Source organism: Myxocyprinus asiaticus, chromosome 3 (assembly GCF_019703515.2).
Source record: "Myxocyprinus asiaticus isolate MX2 ecotype Aquarium Trade chromosome 3, UBuf_Myxa_2, whole genome shotgun sequence".
Classification (NCBI taxonomy): Eukaryota; Metazoa; Chordata; class Actinopteri; order Cypriniformes; family Catostomidae; genus Myxocyprinus; species Myxocyprinus asiaticus.
This window is the reverse complement of record NC_059346.1, coordinates 34187711-34201019: the sequence shown is the minus strand read 5'-3', so window position 1 is coordinate 34201019 and position 13309 is coordinate 34187711. Positions and strand designations below refer to the sequence as shown.

The following is a 13309-nucleotide window of genomic DNA, read 5'->3' as shown; positions in this document are numbered from 1 at the left end:
AACCACTCATTCAGATTTTTCTTCAGAGCCGAGCGGTTGTGTTTCAGCGAGCTGAATTCCTCCGCCGATCCACTCACCTCGAAAGCTGTTGGATTTACGGCGCATTACAGCAGTTTCTCCCCCTCTTGCACCGGTGGTGTGCAGAGAACGCCCCTGGGTGCTTCAGCAGCTAAATTAGTATATTCTTCCAAATAAAAGAGTACATTTTCCTACTAAAAGAGTGGGACAGACGGAGCGTCTTTTTAAAGATGCCTTTCCATTGGTGTATAATTTCTGGTTGTGGTCGCTATCTCTCCGCTTCTGACGGCCACGATCGCTGTCTCACATGCTTGGGCGCTGCCCACATGGAGACATTGTTCGTGGATGGGTCATGTCCTCATTGCGAGAACATGACCATGGCAACGTTGCAGTCATGGCTTTCCTTCGTTAGAGGGAAAGCCACCCCAGCGGCTCCCTGTCTCGGTCCTTCTACCTACAGGTATGAGGCCGCAGCGGTTAGCACTGGGGGCGATTTGGGGACCTCAATGGGAGCTTCTCCCCCCCATGGACCTTCTATTCCCCAGTACGCACGTGTGCCCCAGTCGAATTCTGGGATGAGACTGCCGCAAAGAGGATGAGCTCTCGATCGCAGCATCGGAGAGCGGGCTCGTCCAGTCTGACGCCGAGGACTCAACAGGGCTCCCACCCTCAGGAGCCAGGTAAGTGATTTGACTCAGCACGGCCACAAGTTCGGGGCTCGAGCCCCCCCAAAGTGGCGCCTCAGGCTCCGCCCCCCCCCGCTGGTACGTACGACGCGATTGTTCCCTTGGTCCCCCTCGTCCGGAGCTTGGGGGCATGGCTTGTGCTCCCCAACCTGTTACGGTGGCTGACCAGAACCGTCCGACTCAGCTACGCGATTCAGTTTGCCAGGCATCTGCCCATGTTCAATGGCGTCCGCTTCACCTCGTGATGGGGGAGAACGCCGCTGCCTTGCGTCCTTCCGTAGAAGGGACGCGGTAGAGCCTGTCCCTCCTGCCGAGATGAAGGGGTTTTACAGCCCCTACTTCATCGTAACAAAGAAAGGCGGTGGGTTGCGGCCAATCTTGTACCTGCGAGTACTGAACCGGGCCTTGCACAGACTCCCGTTCAAGATGCTGACGCAAAAACGCATTTTAGCGTACGCCATCGAGATTGGTTCGTGGCGGTAGACCTGAAGGACGCGTACTTCCACGTCTTGGTTTTACCTCGACACAGGCCCTTCCTGCGGTTTGCTTTCGAGGGCTGGGTGTACCAGTACAAGGTCCTCCCCTTCGGTCTGTCCGTCACCTCGTGCCTTCACGAAAGTCGCAGAGGCAGCCCTTGCCCTGCTAAGGGAATTGGGTATCTGCATCCTCAACTATCTCGATGACTGGCTGATTCTAGCTCACTCTCGGGATTTGTTGTGTGCACACAGGGACTTGGTGCTCAGCCACCTCAGCCGGCTGGGGCTTCGGGTCAACTGGGAAAAGAGCAAGCTCACCCCAGTTCAGAGCATCTCTTTTCTTTGCATTGGGGGAGGTTGCATGACGGCCGGGTGCGCTGGCTACGAGGCACACAATGGTCTGCCCATCTTGCACCGCCAGTTCACGTAACGCAGTTCAGCTAGTTGTGGCATTTTGTATAAGGACCCCTAGGGTCACTACATTGACACAGCGTCGAGTGAGTGACAGATAGGGAACGTCCTGTTACTTTCGTAACCTCCGTTCCCTGATGGTGGGAACGAGACATTGTGTCTCTCCTGCCACAACACTGAACTACCCACTGAAATGGACGGGACCTTGTCTCGGCTCCTCAGCACAAAACCTGAATGAGTGGTTGCAAGCCAGCTCCTTTTATACCCGTATGTCTGGGGGAGTGGCATGTAAATTCCACTCAAATTCCCATTGGCCTTTTCTCAAAGATCAGAGGTGTTTGGGGCTCCCAAGGGCGACCCCTAGTGTCACTACATCGGCACAATGTCTCGTTCCCTCCATCAGGGAACGGAGGTTACGAAAGTAACCAGGAAGTTTTATGAATATAAAGAAATGAACAAAACACAATCGCTCAAACACACACAGACTTGTGTTCATATACAGTACAGCATTTGTGAGGACCAACCATTGATGTATGTTATAAAATTATTTTAATAAGCTTATTAAAATCACAACAGACCAGTGTAAATTTACTTTGCTATTAATGGGTGATATCTGCCCCCTGGAATTAATTTTAATTTTAAGTGTTATTATTTATTTTTTTTTTTTACCTTTATGATGGTATATTTTTATAGCCATATAAAAACACATGTCCATTTATGTAAAAAAAAAATTAATTAAATTAATTTCAATAAATTCTAAATCTGAACAATTACGGCTGTTACGTTTAATATCACAAATCATTTCATATAAGCTATTCTTTTAATGACACTTGTCAGTTGACAGGTCACTAACAGTTTTAGTAACAAATTTAAAACAGTTTTAAATTTTAAGAAATGTTAGATAACAGATACAAAATGATTCCCCCACATTTTATATATCTAAGTGCATTTTTTGTCACTTTCTGCAGCATTTTTAACCCTTGTCAATTTCTGACCCTGCTGCAGACTTACCCTAACTTTAGCCCTAACCCTAAACCTCTGGCATTTTTATGTGAAATATGATATATTAAATTCTCTGAATTAATTAAAGGAATGTACCGGGTTCAAGACAAGTTAAGCTCAATTGACGGCATTTGTGGCATAATGTTGATTACCACAAAAACTTATTTTGACTTGTCCCTCCTTTTCTTAAAAAAAAAAAAAGAAGCAAATATCTTACATTGTAAGTAAATGGGGCCAACCCGTAAACATTAAAATACTCACTTTTTCAAAAGTATACCCACAAGATACCCAAAACATGCGTGTTAACATGATTTTAGTGTGATAAAATCTTTACTAACCTTTTCTGTGTAAAGTTATATCTAAATTTACAACTTTTTTTGCCATGACAATGTAACACTGTAAATCCTAAAATAACCATAAAAACGACAATCTAAAAAACTTTACAGCTCAAATATTACACAAGCTTTAAAAGAACAATTAACGAAAGCGCTTGTATAAAATTATAAGCTTCACATTTCTGCATTTAAACCCTCCACAAATTGGCCCCATTCACTTCCATTGTAAGTGCCTCACTGTAACTTTTTTTATTTTTTAAAAGATAAGTAAATCTTTAAATTGCAGAATATTCCTTTAAGCTTTTTGGTGAAGGACCATCCTCACAAGAAGATTTGTGGAATTATAACTTTGTTTGTTGGGAAATTTGCATAAATATGTCCCTCCATGGTGGTAACCAAATATTCAATATTGAGTGCAGACCACAGTTACAATTTCACGAGTCATGATCAGTAATGCTAAACCACTGATCTGAAAGGTCCTCACAGGCCCACAGAAACAACAGTCATTAAAATAACACTGAAGACAACTGTAGTCATGACAACTAGCCACATAGACAAGCTCTCAAATAACTTGGAAGTCTACCAACCTCTTTTCCACCCTCTTTGATGATGAAGAACATGTTGGTGCCGTCACCAACAGTGAAGGTGAATCTGTCTTTGAGTGAGTTACTGCCGTCATGGTTGTAACTGATGCGGTTCTGATAGATGTCGTCCATGGTGAAAGTGTTTGTTTGACGGTAATGTTGACCATTACTTGTGCGCTCAATGGTACCATGACGAGGAGCCTGAACAATAGTGAACGTAACAGAGTCCTCCTAATAGATTTCAAGAGAGAGATAGAGAGAGAGAGAGAGAGACTTAAAATGTTAGAAATGAAATAAAATCAGCACTAAGAAACATATGAGGACAGACATATGCAATTAAATTAGATAAAAGTTGTAAGCAATGCATATTCAAATTGCATTGAAACCCATTACAACAGCAATAAACATACAGTTGTCTTTAAACAATAATGTATAAAAAAAAAAATTATTTTACATTTTATAAAGAATGCATAAATGCATCTGTCTTGTCATAGTAATACCTCAGTGTCAGCATCTGTAACCTTCAGCTCAAACTCAGTGATAGTCTTCCTCACTCCCTCCTGAACCCTCATCCCCGGCACCAGTAGTACGGGCAGAGAGTCGTCCACTGGTCGGATCGTGATGTAGAAAGTTTGTGAGACCTGGAAGACATACACAACATTTCACACTCAAATATTTACATCAGTTACTTAGGACACAAGTAAAGACATAAGTAAAGGAGAAATTACAGTCAGACAGTCATTATAATATAGATTATAAATGCAAAATTATGACCGCAAAATAAAGCGCTTCAAGATGAACCAATAACTGATCCTGATTACCCTGCTGTGTGTAATAATTAAATGTTGTTGCTGTTTTTTTCATATGTTCTGTAGCACAGAATCTAATTTCTCATTAAATAGGATTCCTCCAGTAGGAGGAAACCTATTGCTATTGGTGGTTTTATTATTATTATTATTATTATTATTCTCCTTGCGCCCCAATATCTCAAAGTCACCAGTCAAAAATGTTCTAATTTGGCACATCGATACTACAGGCCACTGGGAACCCCACACCAAGAATGGCCCACATTTGCCCTTAGGGGGTGCTACAGGCCACGCCCAAAAGTCCCATTTTCAAAGTGATGGCATTTCCACCCCATTTGTCCAATTCTTCTGAAATGTACACCAATTCTTTTGGTGTACATGCCTAATTTCTCATGGGGAACAAAAAGCCTGCAGCTATATTTTGATACTGTATTTGCAATCAACCAGTCAGAGATAACTGTACAGAAACAGAGTGACCATGAATCAAAGCAGTTTTAGTCCATTGGTTACTAAAGCCAAACTGATAATTAAATTAAAGTGCTGATTTTATTTACCATTATATGACAATTTGATTAAAGGGACCACAGAAAATGTGTACATTTATTGAGCAGCACAATGCAAATACATAGTGTTTTTGAAACTCATTTCAAATTCTAAATGGTAAAAAGTGTAAAACTGTGGGATAACATTAATGCTCCAGTTTGTTTATCTCTTTTACCTTATTAATGTTTGTGTGTGTGTGTTTGTAATGGGAAGAAAGGATGTGAAAAGGGGAGAGGGAGGGGTGAGGTTACTGTAGGAGGATGTGTGTGTGTTGTAGGTGTGGAATGAGAAATATATAAAAAAGGGTGTATATGTACAGTGGGGTTCAAAGGGTTCAAGTGTGGAAATGCTTCTATTTTTCATTTTTCTAATTTAAAGGAATTTTCCGGGTTCAATACAAGTTCAGCTCAATCGACAGCATTTGTGCCATAATGTTGATTACCACCACAAATTATTTCGAATCGTCCCTCCTTTTCTTTCAAAAAAGCAAAAATCGATGTTACACTGAGGCACTTACAACTGAAGTGAATGTGGCCAATTTTTGGAGGGTTTAAAGGTAGCTTATAATTTTATAAAAGCACTTACATTAATACTTCTGTTAAAACTCATGTATTATTTGAGCTGTAAAGTTGTTTAAATAGTCATTTTTACAGTAATTTTAGGGTTTGTTGACATTACATCGTTATGGTAACGAAGTTGTAAAATTGGATATAACTTTACACAGAAAAGTTTAGTAAATTATTTTATCACACTAAAATCATATAAAAATGCATATTGCTTATGTCTTGTGGCTATACTTTTGAAACAGTGAGTATTTTAACGTTTACTGATTGGTCCCATTCACTTCCATTTTAAGTATCTTACTATAACTCAGATTTTTGCCTTTTTTAAAGAAAAGGAGGGACAAGTCAAAAATGTTTGTGGTAATCAACATTATGCCACAAATGATTCGATTGAGCTTAACTTGTTTTGAACCCGGAATATTCCTTTAATACAGTTTTTAATTACAAATTATACTATCAGTAACTGAAGTGAAAAATAAAATTGAAAACATTATATGAATTAGTAATGACAGCATTCACTCGAGCTTGCAAGGACTCCACAAGTTTGTGCAAAACATGCTGATTCATGTTATCCAGCATAATTTGACAATGCTCCAAAGAGTATCTTTGCAAACAAGGAAATCTGACCAAGGATTTTACAGGTTCAGTGTCATATTTGTTTATTTTATTAGTGACCAAGAGACAGTGCAGAACATTAATTATTTAATAGATTCATTTAATGTCATGACATTTCTTTGTTTAACATTTTTCAGGATTTTTTATTTTATTTTTTTAGGATTTTCATAATCCTAAAACTTTGTTTTAATTAGATTGTTTCAATTAGATTTTGAATCCCAGATTTTGAATGTGGACTCAAACCTTTGAACCCATCTTTACCTGTTTATATCCATGTGAGTCAATGTGATAAAGAATAAGTTTGTGCATTTATTTACATATTTGTGAGTGTGTGCAGTATGTGTGTGTACCTCATTAGCTCCATCAGAAACAGTGAAGGTGAAGTCATCTGAGTGTATCTCCTCTTCACTGGTATGGACATACTGAATGTTGCGAGAAGTCAGGTCAGCCTGGGTGAACGTGCTGATACGTGTTCCTGAAAGAACATCCAGCCACAGTGAAACTCCCCAGTGACCTGCAGCCCACCACTTCATATACTGCAGTTTACATCAAATTATAAGGTTTTACAGATGAAGGGACTCAAGGATGAGTGGATTGAAGTCTTCTAATTACCTTTGGCATGGCACAAAGTGTTCTCCTGTTTTTTTCTCATCAATGCTGTTTAGAATGTCGGGGTTGTTTAATATGATATAAAGTAGCTAAAAGGGACAGTTCAAAAAAAAAATTAAATTCTGTCATCATTTATTCACCCTAATGTTGTTTCGAACTCGTGACTTTCTTTCTTGCATGCAACACAAATGATGCCATGAAGAATGACAGTCTCAGTCACCATTCTCTTTCTTTGTATGGAAAAAAGATGTAATGAACATGAATGTTCACGGAGGCTATTATTCTGCCTAAAATCTCATTATGAGTTCCATGGAAGAAAAGAACTGTGGTGAAGGGGGTGTGACCAAGCGACATCTGTGGAGAGCGAGGTCGAGAGAGTGGGTGCGTTAAGGATTGACACCTGTGGAAAATCACCTCTAACAGCTGTTTTGTGTTTGCAGTGAGAGCAGAGAGGGATTTAAAGGGCAATCCAGACCGCCGGAGGGGAGAGAGAGAGAGAGACGAGCCTGAACTTGTGTGTGTGCATTTTTGTGTGGGCTAAAAAAAGCAAACTGTTTGACTTACGCTGAAAAACATTGTAAAAGTAAAGGATTACAAGAACTAGTCACCTGGCCCCCGCTTCCTCCTTGAGAGAGTATAAAAACCTTGTCACAGGAAGTCATACAGATTTGGAAAAACATGAGAGTGAGTAAATGACAGAATTCTAATTTTTTGGGCACTATCCTTTAAAGCATGGAGTAATTTGTGTTGCGTCAGCAGTTTGTAATGGAGAACTCTGTACCGAATTCAAATGGGTCAGGTCGTGCTGCGCTTCAAACTGGTTCGCGCAGCGAGCGCTGTTCAAATTGTTCTGTAATGCTAGTCGAAAACCAATCTGTAATGCGCAGATGATTGGTTCAGCCTGGTAACGCTCTTTCAGAGTTCTCTGCTTTTCATGTTTCCCATATGCAGTAGAAATCGGCAGCGCATAATAAAAGACTTTTAAAGTGCGACCTCAAAATGCAACCATTTAGCACTGGTCAGCTGTGCCAACATTTATAAACATACTGCCCCCCACAGAGCATCAGCTCTGCAGACTATAAATATACATTATGATCTCTCCTGCTTCTTTTGAATAATTCTTCTCTATACAAGCATGAACAATAACGACACTGTAGTACCTGTGTGTGTGTGTTTATTTGTTACACTTACATTTACATTTAGTCATTTAGCAGACGCTTTTATCCAAAGCGACTTACAAATGAGACACATAGCAACAATTTGTCATACAAAGTTTGTCAATATCTGCAGTATAGGACTGCCAAGTTCTCACAGTGGATGGAGTAGTAAAGTTGCTAGCACAGAAGAAAGAGAAAGACAGGGATTTTCTTTTTCTTTTTTTCTTTTTTATACATTAAGTGCATGTTGAGTGCAGTGGTAAGTACAATTAGTGTGGGTCATACTTACCACTGCACGCAACATGCACTTAATGTACAAAATATATTATACTTCTTTGTTTAAGAAGAAGCAGTATTTTTGTGTGTGTATTTATGTGACAGATTTGTGAGTGTGTGATACAGGCTCTGTGTTGTATTAAGGCCAGTTTGAGTAAACATGCTAATGCGTGTTTCTGCAACAGCATCAAGTATCTGTGAAACTCCCTTCATATACTGCAGTCGATATCAAATAATAATGTAAACTCATTTGCCACCACTATAAATGCCCCACAGACCAACTGAAATGGCTGAATACAAAATGCATAAGATATATGGAAGGGTTATTCAAATCCCTTCCTGGAGGGCCACTGTTCTGCAGAGTTTAGTTCAAACTCTTCCCTTACACACTTGCCTGTAATTTTTTTAAATGCCCTGAAGACCTTGATTAGTTGGTTTGGGTGTGTTTGATTAGGGTTACAGCTGAACTTTGCAGGACGACAGCCTTCCAGGAACGGAGTTGAATAGTCCTGATTTATGAAGTGTATATGCATGTGTGTGTTTGTGTACCTGGTTTGTTGGAATGTTCTAGATGGCCGAGCTGGGGCTGTTTGGTGATTCTATATATGAGTTCACCCGGCTCACTGTCCTGATCAGTAGAGGAGAGCTGCAATGTTGTTAACTTCTTTAAAGAATTCTCATCCAAAACCAAACCCTTATTAACCACCACTGTGGGAGGGAGTCTGTCCTCTGAGAGAGAGAGAGAGAGAGAGAGAGAGAGAGAGAGCATTTATTCCTTTAAATGGTCATCATTAACTCAAAGACATTATTGTTCCAAACCCATTTGTCTTTCTTCTGCGAAACACAAAGCGAGGGATTTTAAAGGATGTTACCGTTTGCTGGTTTCAATACAATATCAGTTGAGAGTGACTCACTTCAAAGCTTAAAACAGGACCCAAAAGTGTCATAAAAGTAGTCCATGCGAATTGTGTCATATTCCAAGTCTTCTGAAGACAAATGATAGGTTTTAGTGAGAAACAAGCTGAAATATGAAAAGTCAAGATTTTCACAGTAAAATAACTACATTTCGGTTCGTTTCTTATCCAGTCAATCACCTATCCTATGCATTTCCAATTACACTTTTGGGTGCTTTGTTAAGCTTTAAAGTGAGTCACTATCAACTGCCATTGTACTGAAATCAGTGAACAGATGAACAGAACATCCTTTAATATATATCCTTTTGTGTTCAGCATAAGAAAGAATGTCTGAAACAACATGAGGGTGAGTAAATGACAGAATTTAAATTTTTGGGTGAAATATCCCTTTTAAAAACACTTTTCTAACATTCCTGAACATGTATCTTGGCATGCCCTTAAATAACTTCTCGGCATACCCAGAACACTAATGGAGAAAGACTGGTCAATGACTCGGTTTCCCTCCGGATCCTCCAGGTTGAACTTGAAAGAGAAGCTCCCTCCACTCTCTCCCTTTTCATGAATGTATTCCACATAGCCTGACAGGCAAGATGTAAAACCACATGAGACATTGCATCTCTACTCAGACATTCCCTATGGATGATTATGTATGAGTGGGAAAGAGAGCAACTGAGGCAAAAACCTTTGTTGATGTCATCCTGGGTGAAGCTGGTGACAGGTCCTTTGACAGTTATTTGAGCCTTGTTTCTGCCTGAAGTCAGCAGCAGAGATCCCACGCTCGGGTCTTTTGTAAGGGTGAACCGAAGCTTAAGGTTATCTGAGTCTATATCTGTGCCTTTCAGATGCTGCTCTGTGATCTTAGATGATGAACCTGTTGAAAGGAACAAGAAATATGAATACGACGGATAACAGAAATGACAAAAGGCATTCAAGTTATATATTAGCTTTTACTCTGTATAGAAATATATAATATATGGTATTATAGATATAATGGAGAGGAAATGTGTAATTGGTGCATCCTAATGAAGATAAAAAGATCTTAATTATACAATGTTAATTTTCTTTATCAGTATTTTTGTCTTGTTTTCAAGTAAAAATATGTAAACATCTTGAAAAACTTGAGTTAAACTTGCATAAAATATTAAGAATTGTTTTTCATATTAAATTAAGTTTATTTTTCTAACCCCATAGGCATACTGTTCCTTTTTTAAGCATACATCTAACTAAATTTAGCTGATGCTTGAGAAAACAATTTGCCTATGGTGTAAAAATGTCTTGTTATCTAACACAATGTTTCTTCTCAAGAAAATTGATCTTGTTTTTAGGATATTTTTACATTTTTACGAACAAAATAAACAAAAATACGGATTAAGATAATGATTTTTTGCAGTGCAATGGATAAAATCTATGTGGATTGGATTACTGGATGCCAGTAGGATGTGATGCAAGCAATTCCTCTCTTCATGGAAATGTTACTTTAGAAATGTCACTACAATCAGCAACAGTTAAATAGTTGATGCAAAATTTTTTTTTCATAAATCATGTTTAATACAATGAAGACTACTGAAAATGAAGTGTCCCCTCCTAGTAACCTGGAATAATATGGCTGCAGGTTGGAGTGTGTTCAAGAGCAATGCAATGTAGCTGTATATTTACCTGCTGCAATCTGTAGTCCTCTGTTAATAGTGACTCTAGGGCCTTCTCTCTTCCTAATGTCCATGCTGAACTCTAGACTGCCTGTCTCGGTATATATGCCATCAGTAACTGAAAACTGGATTTCGTCTGTCCCAGAACTACGCCCATCTGGAGTGTAGATCAGAAGCTCGTCTAGAACATCCTGGTAGGTGAAGGTGGATCCTTGCTGAAGGATCTTGCCATTCTCTAAAGGCTGCGAGTAGAACTGCCGTCTGCGTAGCTTCCCTATGGAGACAAAAACACACACACATTTTATAGAATTACATACAGGTGCATCTCAATAAATTAGAATGTCGTGGAAAAGTTAATTTATTTCAGTAATTCAACTCAAATTGTGAAACTCATGTATTAAATAAATTCAATGCACACAGACTGAAGTAGTTTAAGTCTTTGGTTCTTTTAATTGTGATGATTTTGGCTCACATTTAACAAAAACCCACCAATTCACTATCTCAACAAATTAGAATACATCATAAGACCAATAAAAAATTTTTTTTAGTGAATTGTTGGCCTCCTGGAAAGTATGTTCATTTACTGTATATGTACTCAATACTTGGTAGGGGCTCCTTTTGCTTTAATTACTGCCTCAATTCGGCGTGGCATGGAGGTGATCAGTTTATGGCACTGCTGAGGTGGGATGGAAGCCCAGGTTTCTTTGACAGTGGCCTTCAGCTCATCTGCATTTTTTGGTCTCTTGTTTCTCATTTTCCTCTTGACAATACCCCATAGATTCTCTATGGGGTTCAGGTCTGGTGAGTTTGCTGGCCAGTCAAGCACACCAACACCATGGTCATTTAACCAACTTTTGGTGCTTTTGGCAGTGTGGGCAGGTGCCAAATCCTGCTGGAAAATGAAAGCAGCATCTTTAAAAAGCTGGTCAGCAGAAGGAAGCATGAAGTGCTCCAAAATTTCTTGGTAAACGGGTGCAGTGACTTTGGTTTTCAAAAAACACAACGGACCAACACCAGCAGATGACATTGCACCCCAAATCAGCACAGACTGTGGACACTTAACACTGGACTTCAAGCAACTTGGGCTATGAGCTTCTCCACCCTTCCTCCAGACTCTAGGACCTTGGTTTCCAAATGAAAACTTGCTCTCATCTGAAAAGAGGACTTTGGACCACTGGGCAACAGTCCAGTTCTTCTTCTCCTTAGCCCAGGTAAGACGCCTCTGACGTTGTCTGTGGTTCAGGAGTGGCTTAACAAGAGGAATACGGTGACTGTAGCCAAATTCCTTGACACGTCTGTGTGTGGTGGCTCTTGATGCCTTGACCCCAGCCTCAGTCCATTCCTTGTGAAGTTCACCCAAATTCTTGAATCGATTTTGCTTGACAATCCTCATAAGGCTGCGGTTCTCTCGGTTGGTTGTGCATCTTTTTCTTCCACACTTTTTCCTTCCACTCAACTTTCTGTTAACATGCTTGGATACAGCACTCTGTGAACAGCCAGCTTCTTTGGCAATGAATGTTTGTGGCTTACCCTCCTTGTGAAGGGTGTCAATGATTGTCTTCTGGACAACTGTCAGATCAGCAGTCTTCCCCATGATTGTGTAGCCTAGTGAACCAAACTGAGAGACCATTTTGAAGGCTCAGGAAACCTTTGCAGGTGTTTTGAGTTGATTAGCTGATTGGCATGTCACCATATTCTAATTTTTTGAGATAGTGAATTGGTGGGTTTTTGTTAAATGTGAGCCAAAATCATCACAATTAAAAGAACCAAAGACTTAAACTACTTCAGTCTGTGTGCATTGAATTTATTTAATACACGAGTTTCACAATTTGAGTTGAATTACTGAAATAAATGAACTTTTCCACGACATTCTAATTTATTGAGATGCACCTGTATAATACAATTATTTATACGGTTATAAATCTGAATTTACTGCATACTTATAAATCCGGTAACACTTTACAATAAGGTTCCATTTGTTAACATTAGTTAACAACACCATTTAACATGAACTAACAATGAACAATAATATTAAGCATTTATTCATATTATTTAATGTTAATTTCAACATATACTAATACATTTTTAAAATCAAAAGTTGTATTAGTTAACATTAGTTAATGCACTATGAACTAACATTGAACTAACAATGAACAATTGTATTTTTATTAACTAACATTAACAAAGATTAATAAATGCTGTAAAAATATACAGTTAATTATTTATTCATGATACCTAATGCATTAACTAATGTTAACAAATGGTACCTTATTGTAAAATGTTACCATAAATCCAAATATATACTTATATGGTTTTTAATCTGAATACATAGTTATAAATCCTGAATAAATACATTTAACTGTGAATATATAGTTATAAATCAGAATATACAGTACATTAATATAAATCCTGAATATATAGTTGTAAATCTGAATATATATTTTTTTATTTATATATAGTCAGATTTATAATATGTATAATTTATATATTAAGACTATATTTAGAGAAATATTTTCAGATTTACAACTATAGTCTTTCCTCTGAGAGAGAGAGAGAGAGAGAGAGAGAAAGAAAGAAAGAGAAAGAGAGAGAGTGAGAAAGTGTCAGGATGCCGGTTTGGTCAGCCTAGTTGTGTTTGTGTCTGTGCTGTTGTTCGTCCAGAGCGCAT

At 38.9% G+C, this 13309-nt stretch overlaps 1 protein-coding gene across 1 annotated transcript in view; it reads right to left on the bottom strand.

The window, feature by feature from the left end:
• Positions 1-13309, bottom strand: part of LOC127429960 (extracellular matrix organizing protein FRAS1-like) — a 209212-nt gene that overhangs the window by 28441 nt on the left and 167462 nt on the right. Inside the window, exons 43-49 of the mRNA XM_051679361.1 lie at positions 10652-10915; positions 9678-9866; positions 9454-9573; positions 8631-8810; positions 6390-6514; positions 4013-4153; positions 3516-3743 (exon numbers count right to left, since the gene is read on the bottom strand). Of these exons, the coding sequence (XP_051535321.1) occupies positions 3516-3743; positions 4013-4153; positions 6390-6514; positions 8631-8810; positions 9454-9573; positions 9678-9866; positions 10652-10915 (1247 nt within the window). The remainder of the gene's footprint in view (positions 1-3515; positions 3744-4012; positions 4154-6389; positions 6515-8630; positions 8811-9453; positions 9574-9677; positions 9867-10651; positions 10916-13309) is intronic.